The 27,169-nt window shown below is 44.0% G+C and overlaps 1 protein-coding gene across 3 annotated transcripts; it reads right to left on the reverse strand.

Annotated features, from left to right (window-relative positions):
- Positions 1-1,111: 1,111 nt before the first annotated feature.
- acsm3 (acyl-CoA synthetase medium chain family member 3) lies at positions 1,112-26,795 on the reverse strand. Of its 3 annotated transcripts, XM_041842556.2 has the most exons (15): positions 26,591-26,795; positions 26,095-26,301; positions 25,559-25,769; positions 22,958-23,165; positions 22,479-22,622; positions 21,915-22,071; positions 21,177-21,256; positions 20,966-21,089; positions 20,812-20,892; positions 20,552-20,653; positions 20,178-20,305; positions 16,837-16,936; positions 16,483-16,602; positions 8,972-9,332; positions 1,112-1,917 (listed from the first exon to the last, which is right to left on the reverse strand). In XM_041842556.2, the coding sequence occupies exons 2-14, from the start codon at positions 26,299-26,301 to the stop codon at positions 9,285-9,287; spliced, it is 1,710 nt and encodes a 569-aa protein (XP_041698490.1). In that variant the 5' UTR covers positions 26,591-26,795; the 3' UTR covers positions 1,112-1,917; positions 8,972-9,284. The 3 variants fall into 3 exon arrangements, with proteins under 3 accessions (XP_041698490.1, XP_041698488.1, XP_041698491.1); XM_041842554.2 differs by lacking the exons at positions 1,112-1,917; positions 8,972-9,332 and adding an exon at positions 15,852-16,380; XM_041842557.1 differs by lacking the exons at positions 1,112-1,917; positions 8,972-9,332; positions 16,837-16,936 and having other exon boundaries at positions 16,516-16,602.
- Between the last annotated feature and the right edge of the window lie 374 nt (positions 26,796-27,169).

Consider the following 27,169-nt stretch of genomic DNA (forward strand, 5'->3'; position numbering starts at 1 on the left):
AGATGGGTACAGAAGTCACACACTGTAGTATAATGTGTTGTTGTGGTGTTGTTCCATTCTGTGGATCATGTTGATGGACCAGGGAGATTAGTAATTATTGTTTCTGATTTAGTTGCTGTGATCAGAGATTTCGGCTAAAACTGCTTGCATGCCAACACACACAGACCCAGACATTGCAGGGTTCTCGTGGTGCTCCTCCACTGTTGGAGCAGGTTACATAAGAGGGGAACGAAGAGAAAACTGTGAGCCGTTATCAATATCACACTTATGGACAGGCTGTCAGCTGCTCAGATACGTCAGCACAGACACTACCACACCAGATAAACAATGTCCAAAAGGTCACATGAGGTTGGTGGCACCTTAATTGGGGAGGACGGGCTCGTGTTAATGGCTGGAGCGGAATGAGTGGAATGGTATCAAACACATGGTTTCTACGTATTCAATGCCATTCCATTCGCACCGTTCCAGCCATTATTGTGAGCTGTCCTCCCCTCAGCAGCCTCCACTGCCAAAGGTGTTACAACACACTTATCACCTCTCATCTCCACCCTGCTGTATATTGATTTACTGTATCCCAATAATTAATTAATAAGTCATAAAGGATCTGAGTAGGATCAGTCTTGCATTTTAGATTATGATGAATAAGATTAAAAGGACAGGGGGACCTGATCCTAGATCAGCACTCAGCATTAGAGTTGCAAAATCCCTGGAACTTTCAATAAATTCCCTGGTTTTCCCGAAATCCCGGTTGGAGGATTCCCGGAATCAGGAGGGAATACGCTGGAAATCCAGACACTTCCAACCAGGATTTCTGGAAAACCAGGGAATTTATTGAAAGTTCCCGGAATTTTGCAACCCTACTCACACATACGGATCTTGATCAAAGAAAACAGTTCATAAAAGATCATGTAGATATCATATGAGACCGGTGTAGCAGAAACATCTACATCAATGGAGTTAAGAACCTGATGGAGTTAAGAACCTGATGGAGTTAAGAACCTGATGGAGTTAAGAACCTGATGGAGTTAAGAACCTGATGGAGTTAACAACCTGATGGAGTTAAGAACCTGATGGAGTTAAGAACCTGATGGAGTTAAGAACCTGATGGAGTTAAGAACCTGATGGAGTTAAGAACCTGATGGAGTTAAGAACCTGATATTCTTTTATTGTAATATACTGTACATCATTTAATATTTAACTATTTTTTGACTTTTCTTAAACAACAGATTTACAAAATGAACGTAAACACCGGAACAATTACTTTCTCAAAATAGTTACCTAATTGAAAATAAATGAAATAAATATATGTTTTGTTTCCGTTCATAAAATACTTGCAGAGAGCAAAGGAACACCTTACTTTCTGGACAAAGTACAGTTTGAGCATAAATTTCACAACAAGTCGTCACCCTGTCATTTCAATAGATCCAACAGTATGTACAGAAAAGGATTTAACACAAATCATTCCATCTCAACAGGTACATAGACATATACAGACAGTACAGACAAACACACAATACAGAGCAGCCATGTTGTCTTGGAGTGTCTAACACTGCAAAAGAAGCTCGATTTCAAACTAGCTTGTTACATGCATTTTCCATTTTCATAGCAATAGAACAGGATTGTAAAATGATTTATCTTGTTTTGTGACATCTGGTTTGTCATTCACTTGTCTCTGACTTACTATACTGGCCTGGTAAGCTGTATATACTTTTCCTTTCTGGTTACATTAAGCTGTACATTCCCTGCATAGATTTTGTTGTAGTGTGGAATGGACAGAGAACATTCCCCTCATTGGTTCTTTTGTCTCCTGGTAACCAGTAGAATAGTCTGGAGAGTCTGTCATATGTTGAAGATCCTGGATCTGCTTTGAAACACCGCAGAGGGGTTGGGAGAGAGCTTAGTCCTCACCAACTGCTCCTGCAATAACACAAACAAGACCTGGGTTACTGAAAGATGACCACAGGCAATACAGGTCTTGTGCTGTTCAAACAGGAGATATGCTATATGAGAGGTGACTTGATTGGTTGTGCAGACATAGTGCATCAGCCCTGCTGTCAGTGGACTGGTAGACAGAATTCATCACTGCTGTCAGTGGATTGGTAGACCTAATTCATCACTGCTGTCAGTGGATTGGTAGACAGAATTCATCACTGCTGTCATTGGACTAGTAGACAGAATTCATCACTGCTGTCAGTGGACTAGTAAACAGAATTCACCACTGCTGTCAGTGGACTAGTAGACAGAATTCATCACTGCAAAATGCTGCTGATGCCAGACTTTCTGAAAGAACATCCAGCCGGAACCTATTTAGCTTACAATAATGGAATTTCACTCGACCCTGAAAGGAAGTTTGCATGCTGCATCCCATCAAGTAACATCCCACTGGGCATACACTGGTTGAATCAACATTCTTTCCTCATCCTTTTAATGACATTGAACCAACGTGGAATAGACATTGAATTGACGTCTGTGCCCAGTGGGATGTTCTAGGCTTGATTTGATGTTTAGATATGGATCTAACTGTTCCAATGCAGTTGACCAGTAGTGGTACAATGGAAGGTGTGCTTGGCAGAGTTTGACTTGAGATCAAAGCGTATTTTTCAAAGTTGTAGGTCTGTAGTCTCAGTAACAGCCTCTTGGGCCAATGAAAAAATAGAATATGACTATTTGCTGGATGAGAGGCTGTGTCTGTCAAACTGCGGCTTCAAAAATTGTTTTTGCGTGTGCGTGTGCTTCAGAGTCTGTTTGCCTATGTGTTTATGTGTCTCTGTGTATCCGTGGGTGTGTGTTCACCTCCTCCCTCCTCTCCTCCCTCCTCTCCTCCCTCCTCCAACCCAAACTCTATTCCACTCGGTACAGCAGCCAGGTCTGCCTCTCCTAAATTAGATTCACGCTGAAAAGTCTGCAACCCACTGCATCACATCACACTTTAACAAAATGGCAAATAATCAATTTTTGCTCACTCTCTCTCTCTTCCGCTCACCCTTTCCATCTCTCTCTCTCTCTCTCTTCCGCTCACCCTTTCCATCTCTCTCTCTCTCTCTCTCTCTTCCGCTCACCCTTTCCATCTCTCTCTCTCTCTCTCTCTCTCTCTCTCTCTCTCTCCCGCTCACCCTTTCCATCTCTCTCTCTCTCTCTCTCTCTCTTCCGCTCACCCTTTCCATCTCTCTCTCTCTCTCTCTCTCTCTCTCTCTCTCTCTTCCGCTCACCCTTTCCATCTCTCTCTCTCTTCCGCTCACCCTTTCCATCTCTCTCTCTCTTCCGCTCACCCTTTCCATCTCTCTCTCTCTCTTCCGCTCACCCTTTCCATCTCTCTCTCTCTCTTCCGCTCACCCTTTCCATCTCTCTCTCTCTCTTCCGCTCACCCTTTCCATCTCTCTCTCTCTCTCTCTCTCTCTCTCTCTCTCTCTCTGACTTTTTCTCTCTCCCTCCCTGTTGGTTTGGCTAATGACCGTGCCTGTAGTCAGATGCATCGTGGGAAAAGGGAAAAGTTCACATTTAATAGAACAGTGAGTGAGAGGGAGACAGGAGAGACAATAAAAAGAGGAGAGCGATAGAGGGAGGGAGGGTGAAAGGAGAGTGGGTGAGGGAGGGTGAAAGGAGAGCGGGTGAGGGAGGGAGGGTGAAAGAAGATCGGATGAGGGAGGGAGGGTGAATGGAAAGCGAGAGAGGGAGGAGGGTGAAAGGTGAGGGAGGGAGGGAGGGAGGGAGGGAGGGTGAAAGGAGCGCGAGAGAGGGAGGGAGGGAGGGTGAAAGGAGAGCGGGTGAGGGAGGGAGGCTGAAAGGAGAGCGGGTGAGGGAGGGAGGGTGAAAGGAGAGCGGGTGAGGGAGGGTGAAAGGAAAGCGAGAGAGGGAGGGAGGGTGAAAGGAAAGCGAGAGAGGGAGGGAGGGTGAAAGGAGAGCGGGTGAGGGAGGGAGGGTGTAAGGAAAGCAAGAGAGGGAGGGAGGGTGAAAGGAGAGCGGGTGAGGGAGGGAGGGTGAAAGAAGATCGGATGAGGGAGGGAGGGAGGGTGAATGGAAAGCAAGAGAGGGAGGAGGGTGAAAGGTGAGGGAGGGAGGGAGGGAGGGAGGGTGAAAGGAGCGCGAGAGAGGGAGTAAAGGGGTGCAAAGGGGTGTGATTAGCATGATGCTTTGGTTTATCCTCTTGTTATGCACTTTAACCCATTGTAAACCACAATCCCATTCCTGAACCGTTCATCTGTTTTAGTACAAAGCAGAAACTCTCTCTTATTATCACATCGAAAAGCTCAAGCCATGTCCTCCAGCAGCTAAAAAAATCTCTGCAAGGTTCTTAAAATGTCTCATAGGAGAAAACACTCTCACTAGACATGATGGAACTACAGAATATTATGCCTAAATGTTTACCAGAGACAGAGGAAATAAATGGCTTGTAGACTGCTAGGCATCTTTCTTAACTGTAAGGGTATTGTTAATTTAAAAAATATATATAATACCAGTCAAAGGTTTGGACACACCTACTCATTCTAGGGTTTTTCTTTATTTTTACTATTTTTTACATTGTAGAATAATAGTGAAGACATTTAAAAAAAGTATTTAGTCAGCCACCAATTGTGCAAGTTCTCCCACTTAAAAAGATGAGAGAGGCCTGTAATTGTCATCATAGGTACACATCAACTATGACAGACAAATTGAGGAAAAAAATCCAGAAAATCACATTGTAGGATTTTTTATGAATTTATTTGCAAATTATGGTGGAAAATAAGTATTTGGTCACCTACAAATAAGCAAGATTTCTGGCTCTCACAGACCTGTAACTTCTTCTTTAAGAGGCTCCTCTGTCCTCCACTCGTTACCTGTATTAATGGCACCTGTTTGAACTTGTTATCAGTATAAAAGACACCTGTCCACAACCTCAAACAGTCACACTCCAAACTCCACTATGGCCAAGACCAAAGAGATGTCAAAGGACACCAGAAACAAAATTGTAGACCTGCACCAGGCTGGGAAGACTGAATCTGCAATAGGTAAGCAGCTTGGTTTGAAGAAATCAACTGTGGGAGCAATTATTCGGAAATGGAAGACATACAAGACCACTGATAATCTCCCTCGATCTGGGGCTCCACGCAAGATCTCACCCCGTGGGGTCAAAATGATCACAAGAATGGTGAGCAAAAATCCCAGAACCACACGGGGGGACCTAGTGAATGACCTGCAGAGAGCTGGGACCAAAGTAACAAAGCCTACCATCAGTAACACACTACGCCGCCAGGGACTCAAATCCTGCAGTGCCAGACGTGTCCCCCCTGCTTAAGCCAGTACATGTCCAGGCCCGTCTGAAGTTTGCTAGAGTGCATTTGGATGATCCAGAAGAGGATTAGGAGAATGTCATATGGTCAGATGAAACCAAAATATAACTTTTTGGTAAAAACTCAACTCGTCGTGTTTGGAGGACAAAGAATGCTGAGTTGCATCCAAAGAACACCATACCTACTGTGAAGCATTGGGGTGGAAACATCATGCTTTGGGGCTGTTTTTTCTGCAAAGGGACCAGGACGACTGATCCGTGTAAAGGAAAGAATGAATGGGGCCATGTATCGTGAGATTTTGAGTGAAAACCTCCTTCCATCAGCAAGGGCATTGAAGATGAAACGTGGCTGGGTCTTTCAGCATGACAATGATCCCAAACACACCGCCCGGGCAACGAAGGAGTGGCTTCGTAAGAAGCATTTCAAGGTCCTGGAGTGGCCTAGCCAGTCTCCAGATCTCAACCCCATAGAAAATCTTTGGAGGGAGTTGAAAGTCTGTGTTGCCCAGCGACAGCCCCAAAACATCATTGCTCTAGAGGAGATCTGCATGGAGGAATGGGCCAAAATACCAGCAACAGTGTGTGAAAACCTTGTGAAGACTTACAGAAAACATTTGACCTGTGTCATTGCCAACAAAGGGTATATAACAAAGTATTGAGAAACGTTTGTTATTGACCAAATACTTATTTTCCACCATAATTTGTGGGAGAACTTGCACAATTGGTGGCTGACTAAATACTTTTTTTCCCCACTGTAGTAACCAAAAAAAGTGTTAAACAAATCAAAATATATTTTATATTTGAGATTCTTCAAAGTAGCCACCCTTTGCCTTGATGACAGCTTTGCACACTCTTGGCATTCTCTCAACCAGCTTCATGAGGTAGTCACCTGGAATGCATTGCAATTAACAGGTGTGCCTTCTTAAAAGTTAATTTGTGAAATGTCTTTCCTTCTTAATGCGTTTGAGCCAATCAGTTGTGTTGTGACAAGGTAGGTGGGGTATACAGAAGATAGTCCTATTTGGTAAAAGACCAAGTCCATATTATGGCAAGAACAGCTCAAATAAGCAAAGAGAAACAACAGTCCATCATTACTTTAAGACATGAAGGTCAGTCAATATGGACAGTTTCTTCAAGTGCAGTCGCAAAAACCATCAAGCACTATGATGAAACTGGCTCTCATGAGGACTGCCACAGGAATGGAAGACCCAGAGTTACCTCTGCTGCAGAGGATAAGTTCATTAGCGTTACCCGCCTCAGAAATTGCAGCCCAAATAAAAGCTTCACAGAGTTCAAGTCACAGACATCTCAACATCAACTGTTCAGTGGGGACTGTGTGAATCAGGCCTTCATGGTCGAATTGCTTCAAAGAACCCACTACTAAAGGACACAAATAAGAAGAAGAGACCTGCTTGGGCCAAGAAACACGAGCAATTGACATTAGACCGGTGGAAATTTGTCCTTTGGTTTGGAGTCCAAATTGGAGATTTTTGGTTCCAACCACTGTGTCTTTGTGAGACGCGGTGTGGGTGAACAGATGATCTCCGCATGTGTAGTTCCCACCGTAAAGCATGGAGGAGGAGGTATTATGGTGTGGGGGTGCTTTGCTGGTGACACTGTCTGTGATTTATTTAGAATTCAAGGCACACTTAACCAGCATGGCTACCACAGCATTCTGCAACGATACGCCATCCCATCTGGTTTGGGCTTAGTGGGACTATCATTTGCTTTTCAACAGGACAATGACCCATCACATCTCCAGGCTGTGTAAGGGCTATTTTACCAAGAAGGAGAGTGATGGAGTGCTGCATCAGAGAGCTCTGGGGGTGTCAGAAATGACTTGGCAGTGTGTGGGGTCTTGGACTAGATTGTTTAATATCGATCCCCTGGGTTTTTCGTGGTGTTGGCAGATTGCTCGGCGACGGATAAAAAACAATAGAGCACTAGGTTGTTGTCAGTAGGTAGAGGGGAGGTACACTGAGGTAGGGTTTGGTTGATGGTTGATGGTTGAGGGGTCCAATATGATGACCATAGCAGATAGCCTGTAGTTTGGTATCTAATGTCTACTTTTCAGGGCAGGAGTTAAATCCTTTGCACCCGATTTTTTAAAAATAGCTCTTACATCGCAGCCAACTGTAGAGTTGTACCTTTCCCTGCATGCGCCCTGAACACACACATACACACATCTCACGCTGAACACACACATACACACATCTCACACTGATTTCTGGGCCATGGTTATTAATAGACTATGACCTACAGATGACATGTCTCATATTAAACCCGGTGGCCTGTCAAACACTATTGGACTGGCATTCTACAACATCTGGCTTAGAATGGCTAGGCACTGGCATTCTACATCTGATTTGGAGGCTAAAACATGTTCTCCCATGTGAATGGTCAAAAAGTTGAATAACTTTAATTGTGGCTTTTTGGGAAGCTATAGTGGAGTATGTTTCTGCTTTTAGAAAATGTTATCTTCCCAAAGAACATCGGAAGAAAGTTTGAACTGACCGAAGATAATCTTTTTCACTCTTTTCTCTTTTTTCTCTCTGATTCTGAGAAGAGATGTACTGGCACATCCACAGCACTAACACTCAGCTACGCGGGGACAGTTCCTCCACACTGCTTGCTTTCAAAGTTTCACTTTTTGTTATTATATTTAAAACCAAAACATTCCTAGCAAGCAGTGTGCAGGAGTTTGTTCTTTCTCTAATCTGTGACAAACTCTCTGGCGTAGATGACAGTGAGTGAAAGCAGAAAGCCGAGTCGGTTCAGTCCGTGCTCTTCTACTCTCCGCTGGCAGATGGCACAGAGAAGCGGGGCGGGGAAGGGGGGGGGTGTCATTAAACCCCAGGACATTCCCTAAAGAGTTCCACTCCCTGTCACACAACGTCTGCTCTGAGCTACCAGGGAGAGGACAGGGGGGCGGGTATCAAAACAGGAAAGAGTCTCTCTCTCTCTCTCTCTCTCTCTCTCTCTCTCTCTCTCTCTCTCTCTCTCTCTCTCTCTCTCTCTCTCTCTCTCTCTCTCTCTCTCTCTCTCTCTCTCTCTCTCTCTCTCTCATCCAAATCCTAATTGCCCAAATGTCTAAATACTATTGACCTTCTTTTCTCTGCATGTAATGCCTGCTCTGCTCTAACCAGGTCAATGTCATAGGCCTGGCAGTTTGCGTCATAGTCTGAAACAGCTGGGCCACATTGAGCAGCTTTAGGACAGAACAGGATCACAGTATCACCTGTTAGAGATGCCTCAGCACCACTGGGAACACCTGGGACCTGGCTGGAACAATGGCTATGTCCCAAACCACACCCTTACCCTATATTCCCCACACAGTGTCTTTACAGTGTCTTTACAGTGTCTTTACAGTGTCTTTACAGTGTCTTTACAGTGTCTTTACAGTGTCTTTACAGTGTCTTTACAGTGTCTTCACAGTGTCTTTACAGTGTCTTTACAGTGTCTTTACAGTGTCTTTACAGTGTCTTTACAGTGTCTATGTCTTTCAAGTGGCTTTCCCTTTGGTCAGAAATAGTACTATCTAAGGAATAGGGGACGTCATCACAGATTTGTACAATTACTTCTACAGAACGAGATACCACTACTAACACTTTGCTCATCTCAAGGATTCGACCCATTTTGAATAACATTGAAAAAGCTGGATTTATGCCCTGAAACTGTGAAACTCAAAAAAGTCCTCTGTCTCACCTCTCCCATGGTCCCTATACTGAGGTTGGGTCTCTCTGGCAGGCTGCTCTGCTGGAGGCCGGTGGTGGTGATAGGGGTGGTAGTGGTGGAGGAGGGCTGGAGCAGGGTTACAGTGGTCTGGGGGACAGTGGAGATGGAGGTGGTGGTCAGCAGCCCGGCGGAGGAGGTGGTGGTATTATGGTCCCTCTGATGAAGCTCTGTGTGTCTGAAAGCCTCCCCGGCTCCGCTGTAGGCGGCCTGGTAGCTGGTCTCATTGGGGAGGTGGGAAACCCCCGACCGGGGGCTGGCGTACGGGGCAGGGGGGCGTTGTTTCCTAGTGGTCTTGGCTGGTCTTGCCCCCGTCCACGGCCGGTACTCCTGTCTACAAGGAGAGGATGGAAGTGTAAGAAAGCTCCCACGGTCTGAAAATAGTTTTTCTTTGACCAACACTGCAAAAGTTTTATCCATTGGCTTTATGCTCTCTATACTGTAGGCTATTTTACATAGAAAAGTGTGCAAATGATGTACTGTTGTGTAAATTGGACCAACCAAAGCATGAACGAACTAATCAGGTTTATCATCGATAAAGGATAATGGTGTCCATTGGGGTTCGAGCAGAGCGGTACGGGGGGTGGGTTCTGTTAATGATGATGTTGAGGTTATAAAATGTGTGTCCAACAGGGGGGATATAAAATGTGTGTCCAACACAGGGGGGATATAAAATGTGTGTCCAACAGGGGGGATATAAAATGTGTGTCCAACAGGGGGGATATAAAATGTGTGTCCAACAGGGGGGATATAAAATGTGTGTCCAACACAGGGGGGATATAAAATGTGTGTCCAACAGGGGGGATATAAAATGTGTGTCCAACACAGGGGGGATATAAAATGTGTGTCCAACACAGGGGGATATAAAATGTGTGTCCAACACAGGGGGGATATAAAATGTGTGTCCAACAGGGGGGATATAAAATGTGGGTCCAACACAGGGGGATATAAAATGTGTGTCCAACAGGGGGGATATAAAATGTGTGTCCAACAAAGGGGGATATAAAATGTGTGTCCAACAGGGGGGATATAAAATGTGTGTCCAACACAGGGGGGATATAAAATGTGTGTCCAACACAGGGGGGATATAAAATGTGTGTCCAACAGGGGGGATATAAAATGTGTGTCCAACAGGGGGATATAAAATGTGTGTCCAACACAGGGGGGATATAAAATGTGTGTCCAACAGGGGGGATATAAAATGTGTGTCCAACAGGGGGGATATAAAATGTGTGTCCAACACAGGGGGGATATAAAATGTGTGTCCAACACAGGGGGGATATAAAATGTGGGTCCAACAGGGGGGATATAAAATGTGGGTCCAACACAGGGGGGATATAAAATGTGTGTCCAACAGGGGGGATATAAAATGTGTGTCCAACACAGGGGGGATATAAAATGTGGGTCCAACAGGGGGGATATAAAATGTGTGTCCAACAGGGGGAATATAAAATGTGTGTCCAACAGGGGGGATATAAAATGTGTGTCCAACAGGGGGAATATAAAATGTGTGTCCAACAGGGGGGATATAAAATGTGTGTCCAACAGGGGGGATATAAAATGTGGGTCCAACAGGGGGGATATAAAATGTGTGTCCAACAGGGGGGATATAAAATGTGTGTCCAACACAGGGGGGATATAAAATGTGTGTCCAACAGGGGGGATATAAAATGTGTGTCCAACAGGGGGGATATAAAATGTGTGTCCAACAGGGGGGATATAAAATGTGGGTCTGACACAGGGGGGATATAAAATGTGTGTCCAACAGGGGGGATATAAAATGTGTGTCCAACAGGGGGGATATAAAATGTGTGTCCAACAGGGGGGATATAAAATGTGTGTCCAACAGGGGGGATATAAAATGTGTGTCCAACACAGGGGGGATATAAAATGTGGGTCCAACAGGGGGGATATAAAATGTGTGTCCAACACAGGGGGATATAAAATGTGTGTCCAACAGGGGGGATATAAAATGTGTGTCCAACAGGGGGATATAAAATGTGTGTCCAACAGGGGGGATATAAAATGTGTGTCCAACAGGGGGGATATAAAATGTGTGTCCAACAGGGGGGATATAAAATGTGTGTCCAACAGGGGGGATATAAAATGTGTGTCCAACACAGGGGGATATAAAATGTGTGTCCAACAGGGGGGATATAAAATGTGTGTCCAACAGGGGGGATATAAAATGTGTGTCCAACAGGGGGGATATAAAATGTGTGTCCAACAGGGGGAATATAAAATGTGGGTCCAACACAGGGGGGATATAAAATGTGTGTCCAACAGGGGGGATATAAAATGTGTGTCCAACAGGGGGGATATAAAATGTGTGTCCAACACAGGGGGGATATAAAATGTGGGTCTGACACAGGGGGGATATAAAATGTGTGTCCAACAGGGGGGATATAAAATGTGTGTCCAACAGGGGGGATATAAAATGTGTGTCCAACACAGGGGGGATATAAAATGTGGGTCTGACACAGGGGGGATATAAAATGTGTGTCCAACAGGGGGGATATAAAATGTGTGTCCAACAGGGGGGATATAAAATGTGTGTCCAACAGGGGGGATATAAAATGTGTGTCCAACAGGGGGGATATAAAATGTGTGTCCAACAGGGGGGATATAAAATGTGTGTCCAACAAAGGGGGGTATAAAATGTGTGTCCAACACAGGGGGGATATAAAATGTGTGTCCAACACAGGGGGGATATAAAATGTGTGTCCAACAGGGGGAATATAAAATGTGTGTCCAACAGGGGGGATATAAAATGTGTGTCCAACAGGGGGATATAAAATGTGTGTCCAACAGGGGGATATAAAATGTGTGTCCAACAGGGGGATATAAAATGTGTGTCCAACACAGGGGGGGATATAAAATGTGTGTCCAACAGGGGGATATAAAATGTGTGTCCAACACAGGGGGGATATAAAATGGGTGTCCAACAGGGGGGATATAAAATGTGTGTCCAACAGGGGGGATATAAAATGTGTGTCCAACAGGGGGGATAAAAAATGTGTTTATTAATAATTTAAAGCGTTTTGCTGTGTTTCTATCTTAGCAGCAGCCTACTGTCCAGATCAAAGCTATTGGTTATTTCTGTAGCATGACACTTAATGCATCCAATTTATGTCGCGCGAACGCATGCACACACACTGAACTGCAAGACCTAGCCTGGTGGCAATTTCCGTTCAAAAGGTATTGCATAATTATACATACTGCAAATTACATTTGGGCCAATAGCCCACGGTACATGAATAAAAATGATTTAACGAATTTCAGACAGTGCATCATGAATAAAATAACTTGAAGCAGACTAATGAAATCGTTAGGTTAGAGCGCAGTTATCAATAGTTTATGAGTGAGTGGACAGCTCCAGGTGCTGAAATGAAAGAAACAGAATGGTTCTGAAAGGACAGCGTCAGAGTGATGGAGCCTACCTGTAAGAGCTTTTAGCTGTTCCCGTCCCCTGCTCCCCCCACCTCATGCCCAGCTCCTCTCTCTCCCTCTCCCCCCTGTCCCCTCTCGTCTGGCTCGCATTGGGGTAACTGTTTACTGGGCTATCCGAACAAACGTTGCCACCTTTTCTGCAATTGCTAATCCAGGGGAAATTCTCCTTCTTCGGAATAGGCCAGGGTTTGTAATCCTGCTTGTACTGGGTGACACTGGAGAACGGCACGCCGGGTCGATGGTAGTCCTCCCGGGGTTTGAAGTTGGCTTCCCTCCGGCCTCTCAATGATCTCCGGGTCCCCGGGGCATCTCCCGGTGTCTGGGGGGATCCGCGGTGGTCCGGGGTGGAATAGTTGTGCGTCAGAACCCGGTCCGTCGGTACATGCCTGGTGACGGATCGCACCTCTTGGTCTGCGATGTCTGAGTAGTTATGGTTGGTCAGTGGCAATGAAAGATCGGATTTATCAAACTGGTTCCAAAACCGAGCCAGACAGCACACTCTGCTTATGCATGGCCAAGCCATGGCGATTTGGTTCGAATAAAAAAAGTAATAGACTAATCAAAGAAAATGGGAAAAAAATAAAATAAGGAACATTTAATCAAACAAAACAAATCCAACGTTAGCTGCATTCAGAAGTGCCGCCTTGTGTGTGGCCGTTCCTGGAAACCTGCGCGAGCGTGCTGTCTCCATGCCACGGCTCCGGAATGCCAGGATGGAGCGGAGCAGCTAGAGCGCTATCGAAAAGCTGTCATCATAGACTAGACGTAACATAGTAAACGTGAATCCGAGACACTCAAATTAGTATGATATATTATGTTTGGTATGGTTACGTAAAACAGCTAGCAGACGTTCAATCTTCTCAGTCTTTCAGTTGGGATAATGGGACAATTCGGAGTACAACGCATTTCTTATCCCTAGATTGAAGTACGTTTTCCAAGCCATATCTCACACCAGCTCCAAGATGTCTTAATCCACACAGGAAGCCTGCCAGACCCTAGTACAGCTGTAAGCAAGCAGGTCGGATCTGCTGGCTAAGAAATCTATCGCAAATGATTAATCTGGAGTCCGACTGAGAGAAAAGGCTGTGCTATTGCTATTCAGGTCTAGTTTTTTCATTACAGGCTCAGCAGGAATCTGTATTCTCTCTCATTCCAAACCTGTAGTCTACATAACAGTTCCATCATGCACAGCACAACCCATTATTACTAATCAAACTCACACTAGCCTGTGGCTCTCTGAACATACATCTGAAACTGACATTAGGCTAAAAGGTAACATGGTGTAAACTTAAAGTAATGAAATATCCATTGAGACGTCAATCACATCACAGCTCTGACAAGGCTTCTTTAACCCAGTAATTGCAGTCAGCTTGTTCCGTGTGAAAACCTCCCTGTGCGGTGGAGCCCTGATTCATCCGCATTGGGTCCTCTCTGCTGCGTACTGCTATATACAGTGAGCCTGTCTGTACAGCAATGTATGGCCCCTGCCAAGAGGTCTGAAATGTATGGCACAGGAGGCAGTGTGCTTGCCCTTTAAATGCTGGGTTATTGGTTCAAGCTTAACTTTCCAAGTCCCTATAGAGTCTGATATGCTTTTCCCCAAACCCAAATACCCTCCAGGATGACGGTGGACCCAGGCAGTGATGGTTCGTTGGTGAGGGGTCAGAGGATTCTGGAGGGCCGTATCTACAGATCAATGTCGTACAAAGCCAGTTGTGTCATCAACCATGACATCACGCTGATCAAGGTACAGGCCACTCACACACTGGGAAACTCAGTTCGAGTCAAGGATTGCCACTAAATCGATGGTCCGGTCCCTGAGAAGGATGGACTGATTGAGATAAGATAGGAAGTCTTGCTTCCACTTAGCTAATGACCTACAGATTAGCAACTAGAGTAAAGAGAAAAGACGTATAGTTGAAGTCGGAAGTTTACATACACTTAGGTTGGAGTCATTAAAACTCGTTTTTCAACCACTCCACACATTTCTTGTTAACAAACTATAGTTTTGGCAAGTCGGTTAGGACATCTACTTTGTGCATGACACAAGTAATCAATCCCAGAACAACAGCAAAGGACCTTGTGAAGATGCTGGAGGAAACAGGTCGAGTCCTATATCGACAGAGCTCGACACCGCTCAGCAAGGAAGAAGCCACTGCTCCAAAACCGCCATAAAAAAGCCAGACTACGGTTTGCAACTGCACATGGGGGCAAAGATCGTACTTTTTGGAGAAATGTCCTCTGGTCTGATGAAACAAAAATAGAACTGTTTGGCCATAATGACCATTGTTATGTTTGGAGGAAAAAGGGGAAGGCTTGCAAGCCGAAGAACACGGGGGTAGCAGCATCTTTGCTGCAGGAAGGACTGGTGCACTTCACAAAATAGATGGCATCATGAGGAAGGAAAATTATGTGGATATATTGAAGCAACATCTCAAGACATCAGTCAGGAAGTTAAAGCTTGGTCGCAAATGGGTCTTCTAAATGGAGAATGACCCCAAGCATACTTACAAAGTTGTGGCAAAATGGCGTACGGTCAACAAAGTCAAGGTATTGGAGTGGCCATCACAAAGCCCTGACCTCAATCCTATAGAAAATGTGTGGGCAGAACTGAAAAAGCATGTGCGAGCAAGGAGGCCTACAAACCTGACTCAGTTACACAAGCTCTGTCAGGAGGAATGGGCCAAAATTCACCCAACTTATTGTGGGAAGCTTATGGAAGGCTACCCGAAACGTTTGACCCAAGTTAAACAATTTAAAGGCAATGCTAACAAATACTAATTGAGTGTATTTAAACTTCTGACCCACTGGGAATGTGATGAAATAAATAAAAGCTGAAATAAATCATTCTCTCTACTATTATTCTGACATTTCACATTCTTAAAATAAAGTGGTGATCCTAACTGACCTAAGACAGGGAATTTTTACTAGGATTAAATGTCAGGAATTGTGAAAAACTGAGTTTAAATGTATTTGGCTAAGGTGTATGTAAACTTCCGACTTCAACTCTACATCACCTTAAAGTATTCAAACAGGACTGGTGTCTCTCTCTCTCTTCTCTAGGGGGACTCAGGTTGGCCTCTGGTGTGTCGTACCATGCTGTTAGGGGTGGTGTCCTGGGGCATGGGCTGTGGTATGGTCCAGTCTCCAGGGGTCTACATAGACGTCACACAATACCTGGACTGCACACTGTCATCAACACCAACAAGTGTATGAAGAAGAACATGTAGAGAACTAGAATCTTCAGTAGAAGACCTCTGAGGATCATGGGATAACCAAAACAGGTTTGTACAGAAATAGATGTTTATTTTCTCAATATTATCACTTTGCTTTGGGCCTTAATTTGTCTATTAAATCACTGCTGCTGTTCACAGAAAAACACATGCTCGTACGCACACAGTGCTGTAATATACTGAATCAAAAGTTTATTGTTAAAGTTTTTCTCATTCATACCAATGTGAAGTAGCTAATCATGCAGCAATGATGGAGACAAATAGAAAATGGCATGTGCCATTCATGTGCCATTCATTTCACAGATGTTTTGATTCATTTTACATTTACATTTTAGTAATTTACCAGTCACTCTTATCCAGAGCAACTTACAGTTTGTGCATTCATCATAAGATAGTGTGAAACAACCACATATCACAGTAAGTACATTTTTCCTCAATTAAGTAGTTATCAGCAAAGTCGGTGCTAGTAAGAAAAGTCGGTGCTAGTAAGAAAAGACGGTGCTAGTAAGAAAAGTCGGTGCTAGTAAGAAAAGACGGTGCGATTTGATAAACGTTTTAAACCTTCTCTTCACAGTTCCAATAAGACTGTACAACAGATTATCCTCAAACGATTCAGGATCGTCCCCATTCTTTGTTCCTTAGCTTCACTCTTCTGATTTTACCACTGACTGTCTTTGGTAGCTGTTCCACAAACTCTATCTGTCAAGAGGAGAAAAGTCTAAATACCTTATTTTGCCTTCTAATAGATATTGATAAACCTTTTTTCAATGATAAGTATCTTTACAAAAGAATAACAATTACCTTGCGTGGATACTTGTACGGTGCAGTAACTTTCTTCACATATGTCTGTAACTCTTTCTTAAGTTGATCTTGATCTTGAGATTTGTACTCTGCTGTTAGAACAACAAACGCCTTCACAACCTGGAAAGATGGACGGAAAGATTCACTGGAATTATAGTGCAATCGCTACAAATCATTTTGGGATTGAGGCCAATATAGGTTCATTTATAGAGATCTAAACAACAAGATAGCATAAAATATGGACTTAGCTTGACTATGGACTTTAACAACTTGAGCTCTGAAATCATCTGACAAGCTTTGATTTTGGGTGAGGATGACCTATTCCTTGAATTGATTGATCCATCCTTACTGTACCTCTCCTCTGATAGGGTCAGGGCTGCTGACCACGGCTGACTCAGCCACAGCCTGGTGTTCAATCAAAGCGTTCTCCACCTCAAATGGACCAATACGGTACCTAAACAACCAACCCAAACTTTAGCCCTATTCGGACAGGATTAGTTTTACTGGGGGAGGTAATGTAATTATGTTCACGAGCACAAAACACCACATCTGTAATTTTAGTCCCGTCCGATTCTGCCATGTCAGTAATTTTTACATGGAAGGTGAGTAACAATTCCAGCCAGAATAACCTACTGTTTTTTGGCGAACACCAAGGTCCTCTGATAATGCTAGTCCTGTGCGAATCGATATCCCTGTGTTTTGAGAGAAATGTCTGAGTTTGACAGGTGTTGCTCGTTCGCGGTTTGAGCAAGAAAACGATAACTGATTGGATAAATTGAACGAAGTGCTGCACATAAGCTATATATTAATGGCCTACATGTATCAACTTTTCAGCTTATAGGGAAGGACATTCAACAAGCACAGCACTTACACAAATGACTGATGCTTGGCTGAGAGAAATTAATGATAAAAAGATTGTGGGGGCTGTTTTGTTAGACTTCAGTGCGGCTTTCGACATTATCGATCGTAGTCTGCTGCTGGAAAAACGAATGTGTTATGGCTTTACACCCTCTGCTATATTGTGGATAAAGAGTTAACTGTCTAACAGAACACAGAGGGTGTTCTTTAATGGAAGCCTCTCCAACATAATCCAGGTATAATCAGGAATTCCCCAGGGCAGCTGTCTAGGCCCCCTACTTTTTTCAATCTTTACTAACGACATGCCACTGGCTTTGAGTAAAGCCAGTGTGTCTATATATGCGGATGACTCAACACTATACACGTCAGCTACTACAGCAACTGAAATGACTGCAACACTTAACAAAGAGCTGCAGTTAGTTTCAGAATGGGTGGCAAGGAATAAGTTAGTCCTAAATATTTCAAAAACTAAAAGCATTGTATTTGGGACAAATCATTCACTAAACCCTAAACCTCAACTAAATCTAGTAAAAAATTATGTGGAAATTGAGCACGATGAGGTGACTAAACTTCTTGGAGTAACCCTGGATTGTAAACTGTCATGGTCAAAACATATTGATACAACAGTAGCTAAGATGGGGAGAAGTCTGTCCATAAAAAGCGCTGCTCTGCCTTCTTAACAGCACTATCAACAAGGTAGGTCCGACCTACAGGCCCTAGTTTTGTCGCACCTGGACTACTGTTCAGTCGTGTGGTCAGGTGCCACAAAAAATTGCAATTGGCTCAGAACAGGGCAGCAAGGCTGGCCCTTGGATGTACACAGAGAGCAAATATGAATAATATGCATGTCAATCTCTCCTGGCTCAAAGTGGAGGAGAGATTGACTTCATCACTACTTGTATTTGTGAGGGGTATTGACATGTTGAAAGCACCGAGCTGTCTGTTTAAACAACTAGCACACAGCTCAGACACCCATGTGATCCTCTGTAGCTCAGCTGGTAGAGCACGGCGCTTGTAACGCCAAGGTAGTGGGTTCGATCCCCGGGACCACCCATACACAAAAATGTATGCATGCACGACTGTAAGTCGCTTTGGATAAAAGCGTCTGCTAAATGGCATATTATTATTATTATTATACCCCACAAGACATGCCACTAGAGGTCTCTTCACAGTCCCCAAGTCCATAACAGACTATGGGAGGCGCACAGTACTACATAGAGCCATGACTACACAGAACTCTATTCCACATCAAGTAACTGATGCAAGCAGTAAAATTAGATTTAAAAAACTGTTTAAAATACACCTTATGGAACAGTGGGGACTGTGAAGCAACACAAACATAGGCACAGACACATACATACACACACACGATAACATACGCACTATACACACACGTACACATGGATTTTGTGTTGTAGATATGTGGTAGTGGAGTATGGGCCTGAGGGCACACACTTAGTGTGTTGTGAATTCTGTAACGAATGTATTGTAATGTATAACTGCCTTAATTCTTCCGGACCCCAGGAAGATTAGCTGCTGCCTTGGCAGCAGCTAATGGGGATCCATAATAAATACAAACTTACACAGTGAATGCTTTTTTAAATATGTTTTGTGCAAAAAATATATTGCGGCTATTTAATGCAACCCTTGCTGTTAATAGATCGCAAAGCAGCATACAACTGACCTAAACGTTTGGAAATGATATGTTAACTTTCTCATCCATAGCCTTAAAACGGATCTCAGGTGCAAGTGCACTGATTAGCTCACATCTAAAGGATGGGGGGCATTTAGGACGTACTGCGGATCGCTAAAATATCCTAATGATTATGATCACACTTCCTCAATTCAAATATTATGGCGACACTATACCAAAGATGGTTGGGTATGGTTTAGAAACTTGGGAACCAAGCTGGAGTTATCAGTGTGGCCCGATCACCTGGACATGTTGAAATACTGTATCTTCACGACTAGAATAAAAACTCCAGGCTTCCGTCATAAAAGTAATCATTACAGCCGGCAGTTTGGAAAAAACGAATCCCGTCCGAATCGTCCTCTGGAATTACGGACATTCTGGAGTAATAATTACATAACTAACGTTCTCTAGTAATACTAGTCCCGTGCCAATAGGGCGATAGTCAACTAAACATTGTTGTCCAGTTTCCCAGACTCAGATTGAGCTTACTCATGGATTGAGAAGAACTTTCAATTGACATTTGTGCCCCATAGATATAGGTTGAGTTCCTGCCCGACTACATTGCTGACACATGGTAGATCTTACAACGCCTGGATAGGTATTTAACATGTCAACTAATGCTGTGTTTGTAACCAAGAGGAAAGTGGGAATTTACACATAAAACTGGGAAAAATCCACTTGAACGGCCCTCCAACTGGTAATTACTAGTGGGAAACTGACTATGATCCTGCGCTCCCACTACTCCCACATGGTTACCTCTGACCTCACCTACTAAGGAAATTACCTCGATAACAGCATTTTCGGCAGTTAAATGCAACAACAAAACAATTTATTAATATAGTTTTTGAGCACTATCATTTGTTTACAAGCATGATAGCTTAACTTTTAGTTTATGATTTACGCAGCTATTTGGCCATTAGCCAATCAGGGTTTCTCAACGAGTTCAAAGCACGTGAACGCATCCAACTGGTATTTACGACTTCACAACTGGTAAATTCCCTCCTCCCACTTGGTTACGAACGCAACATAATGACATAGCAATCTAATTCCCAACTGCACAGTCGATGATGTGGCACGCAACCATTGGTTGATGCAATGCAAGGCCTGCACATCCAGTCGGGCAGGAAGTCGACCGTAGTGTTACCCAGCTGAGAGGATGACGTCATCAGCTCGACCCACGAACCACAAGTAGTCGTCCTCATCCATGACGCCCCTGTCCCCAGTCAGGTAGAAGTCCCCAACGTAGCACTCTGCTGTTCGCTCAGGGTCACCCTGCATGGAGGTGTATACAAATATTACAATATTAAGATGCAAGGAAACAAACCAAGTGTCAATGTATTTCAGAAGGTTCAGATCAATATCAAATTGAAGGACCAGTCAGTCAATCAATCAATCAATCAATCAATCAATCAATCAATCAATCAATGATGTGGATATTTCATCAATTCCTATTGGAAAAAAACTGACAGGGGGACCAAGTGGCATCTAGTTGACTTGCAGTGAAGTGGTCTTACATACCGTGTATTCAGTAAAGAGGGAAAAAGGCTTGTGTGGTTTCACTCTGATACCAAGGTTCCCCTCCACTCCTCTGGGCAAGACATTACCGGCTTCATCTACCACCTGAGATACAAACACAAATGTTGCCAATGTCCGCAGTTTGTATCAAAACCTGGCAACTTTATTGATTACACATTGGTTAATGTTGATGGTTTAGCACACATTACATGAATGAATGACTTGGATAATTTTCAACACTGTTGTCTGTAGACTGCACATACCTGCACATCATACGCTGGTGAAGCCTTCCCAAAAGCCCCGGCTTTGATCTTCATGCCCTTAAAAGTACCAGCTATCAGTACCTGGAAGTGAAATGACAGAGAAGCTAAGACACCATTCTTTGTGCAACCTTTAATCATCTCGAACGTAACTCACAGTTTCAGTTTGTCCATATCCTTCGTAGATGTCCAGTCCAGTGGCATCCCTCCACTTCCCCATCACCTCTGGGTTGATGGGCTCACCAGCACACAAACAATGCTGCAAGTTGCTGAAATTATAACTGACAAGAAGAGATGTCTCAGATGTTAATAATGATTTGGTTTTAATCTTAATCGGGACATTATTTAATCAGTGTAGAAGCAAATACCTGGACATGTCCTCTTGCACTAGCATTCGATAAGCAGTTGGAGCCGTGCAGAATGTGGATATGGGGTAGCTGGAGAGAGTCTTCAAAGAAAAACACATGAAATATCAGTATCTGTAATGACATGAAATAACAACATTTCCCCACTACATTCAGTATTAACCTAGCCATGGACACACAGGCAGTAGAAGACACAGAGAGGGGTTCTATGGAGTGAGAATGGACATGCAGGGCCATCTAGTGGTCAAATGCAGTGTATGCAGATCTGAAGCAATCCACTTCCTTCAGATGTGCTGACATCAATGAGGTAAGGGAATAGGTGTTGTTTTCAGACCATATGGTGTATGAAGACACACACGCACACACACCACACACACACACCACACGCACACACACACCACACACACACACACATGCACACACACACACACACACCACACACACACACACCACACACACCACACACACACACATGCACACACACATGTACACACACACACCACACACACACCACACACATACACACCACACACCACACACCACACACACACACCACACACACGCACACAAACCACACGCACTCACACCACACACCACACACACCACACACACACGCACACACACCACACACACACACACACACACACACACACACACACACACACACACACACACACACACACACACACACACACACCACACACCACACACACACACCACACACACACCACACACACACACCTCTAGTACAGTGTGACTGTCAAAGCGGGGCATATGGTGGATGAAGACACAGGCTCCCTGGATCCAGGGGGCAAAGACACTGCTCCAGGCAGACTTGGCCCAGCCTGTATCGGATGTGTTCCACAGGACATCCCTCTCTGTCAGGTCCAACCAGTACCTCCACACAGACAGAGTGGGAGGGAGGGAGGGAGGGAGGGAGGGAGGGAGGGAGGGAGGGAGTAGGACAGAGATAAACCGCAATTAGGGTTCAGTTCAATGGGTATTATGTCATGTTTCATGTTTTGTGTGGACCCCAGGAAGAGTAGCTGCTGCTTTCACAACAGCTAATGCGGATCCTAATAAAATGACAAAAAAATCCTAAGCAATTAGTGTCAGTGCAATCTAAGTTTAACCCATGTTATGGTTGTGGTGTGGTTATGGTTATGTTATGGTTCTAATTATGTTATGGTTGTGTTGTGGTTTTGTTTGTGGTTAAGGTTATGGTTATTATAATGTTGAAGTAATCTCTCATGGACAGACTACGTAAACATCTGGGTTAACCGAGATTAATGTTGGAGGAACTACCTTCCGTTGACAGTAAGGCCTATCCCATAGCTGCTGTGGCTGTGTTGGGTCATCTTAGGTGACCCTGTGGTCCCACTGGTGAAGAAGATGGTCATAGGGTCATCACTGCGAGTCTCCACACACTCATGGTCGCTGGACGCATTCCTATGGAGAGAGTTTGGTCAGTACCGAGGTGCTGAAAGTAACAAGCAAGGTGTAGATAGACCAAACCAATATATCAAACACAGTGAACTGGAGCCATTATGAGCCCATTCAAATCAAATCAAATTGTATTGGTCACATACAAATATTTAGCAGATGTTATTGCTGGTGTAGCGAAACGCTTGTGTTCCTAGCTCCAACAGTGCAGTCATATCTAACAATTCACAACAATACACACAAATATAAAAGTAAAAGAATGGAATTAGGAAATATATAAATATATGATCCTTTCTATGAGGTGTCTAGGGAATTATTTCTGACCTAAGTATTATCTTTACCTCACCAGATCTCCAAAGTTCTTCCAGCCCTCTCTCTTGGTGGGGGACACCAGTATTTTATGCTGCAGGCTGGAACACTGAGAGGCCACGGCATCGAGCAGGGGGGCCAGGGACTCGTCTGTGATGACACAGCGGGCGCCGGAGGTCTGCAGCCGGTGGAGGATGTCCCTGGCTGTCAGCTGAGAGGTGCCTGGCAGCAGCACTGTTCCTGTGGGAGACATGGGACTTCACCAAGGACAGGAGTTTTTCCTGAAGGAAAGTCTTGGGGCCCTAGCCATAGCTAATAACAAGGGACTGGAATAAATAAGGTTCTACGTTCTTCCTGTTCAGGTCAGGAGACCAAATAGGTATCGCATTTATATTAGAAATGTTTACTAATTTAGCAGCTGTTCTCCAAAACTATTTGTATTGTATTGCCCCAAACATAAACTCAGCACTAAAAGAAACGTCCCTTTTTCAGGACCCTGTCTTAATGCTCTTGTGGCTGAATGGAAGCAAGTCCCCGCAGCAATGTTCCAACATCTAGTGGAAAGCCTTCCCAGAAGAGTGGAGGCTGTTATGGCAGCAAAGTGGGGACCAACTCCATATTAATGCCCCTGATTTTGGAACGAGAGGTTCGACAAGCAGTTGTCCACATACTTTTGGTCATGTAATGTGTGTATGTATATAAACTCAGCAAAAAAAGAAACGTCCCTTTTTCAGGACCCTGTCTTTCAAAGATAATTCGTAAAAATCCAAATAACTTCACAGATCTTCATTGTAAAGGGTTTAAACACTGTTTCCCATGCTTGTTCAATGAACCATAAACAATTAATGAACATGCACCTGTGGAACGGTCGTTAAGACACTAACAGCTTACAGACGGTAGGCAATTAAGGTCACTGTTATGAAAACTTAGGACACTAAAGAGGCCTTTCTACTGACTCTGAAAAACACCAAAAGAAAGATGCCCAGGGTCCCTGCTCATCTGAGTGAACGTGCCTTAGGCATGCTGCAAGGAGGCATGAGGACTGCAGATGTGGCCAGGGCAATAAATTGCAATGTCCGTTCTGTGAGACGCCTAAGACAGCGCTACAGGGAGACAGGACGGACAGCTGATCGTCCTCACAGTGGCAGACCACGTGTAACAACACCTGCACAGAATCGGTACATCCGAACATCACACCTGCGGGACAGGTACAGGATGGCAACAACAACTGCCCGAGTTACACCAGGAGCGCACAATCCCTCCATCAGTGCTCAGACTGTCCGCAATTGGCTGAGAGAGGCTGCACTGAAGATTGTAGACCTCTTGTAAGGCAGGTCCTCACCAGATATCACCGGCAACAACGTCGCCTATGGGCACAAACCGACCGTCGCTGGACCAGACAGGACTGGCAAAAAGTGCTCTTCACTGATGAGTGGACCAGGGGTGATGGTCGGATTCGCGTTTATCGTCGAAGGAATGAGTGTTACACCGAGACCTGTACTCTGGAGCGGGATCGATTTGGAGGTGGAGGGTCCGTCATGGTCTGGGGCGGTGTGTCACAGCATCATCGGACTGAGCTTGCTGTCATCGCAGGCAATCTCAAAGCTGTGCATTACAGGGAAGACATCCTCCTCCCTCATGTGATACCCTTCCTGCAGGCTCATCCTGACATGAACCTCCAACATGACAATGCCACGAGCCATACTGCTCGTTCAGTGCGTGATTTCCTGCAAGACAGGAATGTCAGTATTCTGCCATGGTCAGCGAAGAGGCCGGATCTCAATCCCATTGAGCACGTCTGGGACCTGTTGGATCAGAGAGTGAGGGCTAGGGCCATTTCCCCCAGAAATATCCGGGAACTTGCAGGTGCCTTGGTGGAAGAGTGGGGTAACATCTCACAGCAAGAACTGGGAAATCTGGTGCAGTCCATGAGGAGGAGATGCACTGCAGTACTTAATGCAGCTGGTGGCCACACCAGATACTGACTGTTACTTTTGATTTTGACCCCCCTTTGTTCAGGGACACATTATTCCATTTCTGTTAGTTACATGTCTGTGGAACTTGTTCAGTTGTTCATGTCTCAGTTGTTGAATCTTGTTATGTTCATACTAATATTTACACATGTTAAGTTTGCTGAAAATAAACGTAGTTGACAGTGAGAGGACTACGAGTTTATTTATTGCACTAAACAGTTTTCAAAGTCAGGGTAGCGGGGGAATTTCAGTGGGGTCGCCAAATAAAAATAAATAAAACGTTTTTATTTTATTTTGGGGGGAACCAAAAATTAACAGTACAGATTATTTTATGGGAACAATATACAAACGTTAGTGAAAAAGATAATTTGACAAATAAAATTGTATTGAGTAAATGTATGTATTGGTTCTCTTAGAGAGATTAAAATGTCATGATTTGAAGTTTGTTGATGTGAAAATCTAAACTGACCAATTTTAAGATTTGGGGTGTGGTGGGGTCGCCAGAATTTCTGGTGAAAAAAATGGGGTCCCCAGAAATTCTGGCAAAAAAAAATGGTGTCCCCGCTGAAAAAGTTTCAATATCACTGGTCTAGACAATGCAATCTTTATTCAATCTATTATGAAGTCTTGGAATTCTTGATTAGATCTTTTCTAGCTCACCTGTTCTGAGACAGGCCACATTGACGAGCCACCACTCTGGAACCCTGGGTAGTACCAGAAACACCCTGTCCTGCTGGTTGAGACCACAGGCACCTGACAGAACGTTGGCCAGTCTTCTGGAATGGAAGCCCAGCTCCTCAAAACTCCACCTCACCTCCTGCTTTCTGTCATTCACCCACCAGAAGGCAGGGTTAGATGCTTTCTCTCCTTTCTGAAATAAACAATGGTGATTTCACATTTACATTTTAGTTAATCTGAAACCGTAAAGTTTAATGCTGAACATATCCCTCTGCCAATATGAATGATATGTCAAATATGCTATCATGATGATGTTGTCATAACACTGACATAACAACACGTCATTACGAGTTATAACAACTATGTCACAGTCAGAGGGTTCAAGTCAAGTGTTGCCATTTTTTCATTCCACCATGACAATTTATGCAACGGACAGTGCTTGACTTGGGCAGGAGCTGGCATCCAAGTCAAGCACTGGCAACGGAAGTTGAAGGTTAGATAAACAAGGTATACTGTACCTTTTCTTTCTCTGCCCACACATCAAGCACATCTTTTGCAAAGTTGAAGTACTCAGGTATCTGGGGGCTGTATTGTTGGTTGATACTCTCATAGCCAGTAAAGTTTTGAGGACGAGATACCCTATGTCCACGGATCTGACATTTCAATTTACTTGGGAATATGCTGAGCGCCTTCAATTGAAAGGACACTTTCCCAATGGCCCTCATCTGCAAAGGAAAAATAAAACACTACTTAAGTATTGACTTGATAAAATAAATTATGTGGGGGACTTGTAGATGCAGTAGGAAAAATACAGTTCAGAGCAAGAACAATCTCTTTCTCTCATTCTATGCATTGTGCAAATGCCTTTGAAGACATTCTTACGAGTTATATTAAAGCCATTCAGTACAGAGACAAATTGTGCAACTAGTATTTGTGTGCAGAGAAGAACACTGTGCAGAACTTATAAAGCTTAGAAAGTATCACGACTAAGTTTAAACCCCCTTCAAAAACTACCTCTCAAATCTCCAAGATGACCTCCAATCGTCGTATTGTTTGCGATTTATGTTGCGCTGTCTGTGGGCTGAAAAGAAGGAATGGCGCACAAGGAATTTCTCCAGAAAAGGTCGAGAGAAAAGGAAGGATCACCACGGTTCGACTCTGACACAGGGAAAGATCGGGGAAAGATCTGTCCATTCCTTGAACTGAATGGGTGAACTATTAAAATCTGCAAGACCAGGAAGTAGGCGTGGTGTTACAAGTGCACATGTAAAAGTTCAAACGTGTTTGCTTATTTACAGAACAATTGAGAAGAAAACCACTAATATGTTTCAGACCACAATGAGAGTAATATGACACCACAAATTGGTTGTTAATAGTCTTTATGGTTATTATAGCGCCTACTAAATACATATTTTGCTGTCCAAAATATTAGTCTACTGTGCAGATTAGATGGCCATCAAGCGCTGTTCAATAGAGTTCGTTTTGCATGGCCGGTGCCATTGGTCCTTAAGAGAAATCACCACCCACCCAGGCCATGCAATCTGTCACAATGTAGCCTAACACTTTCTTCGTCGTTTTACACACATGAAAACG

The sequence above is a fragment of the Coregonus clupeaformis genome, chromosome 21 (genome assembly GCF_020615455.1).
Source record: "Coregonus clupeaformis isolate EN_2021a chromosome 21, ASM2061545v1, whole genome shotgun sequence".
NCBI lineage: Eukaryota > Metazoa > Chordata > Actinopteri > Salmoniformes > Salmonidae > Coregonus > Coregonus clupeaformis.

Coding starts and splice junctions, on each gene's coding strand:
- acsm3 (XM_041842554.2), bottom strand. CDS start 26,301: ATGAGGGCCATTGGGAAAGTGTCCTTTCAATTGAAGGCGCTCAGCATA. Junction 22,072..22,478: donor GGCCTTACTGTCAACGGAAG/GTAGTTCCTCCA, acceptor GTCTGTGTGGAG/GTACTGGTTGGACCTGACAG. Junction 16,937..20,177: donor GACGTCATCCTCTCAGCTGG/GTAACACTACGG, acceptor TTGGTTGTTTAG/GTACCGTATTGGTCCATTTG.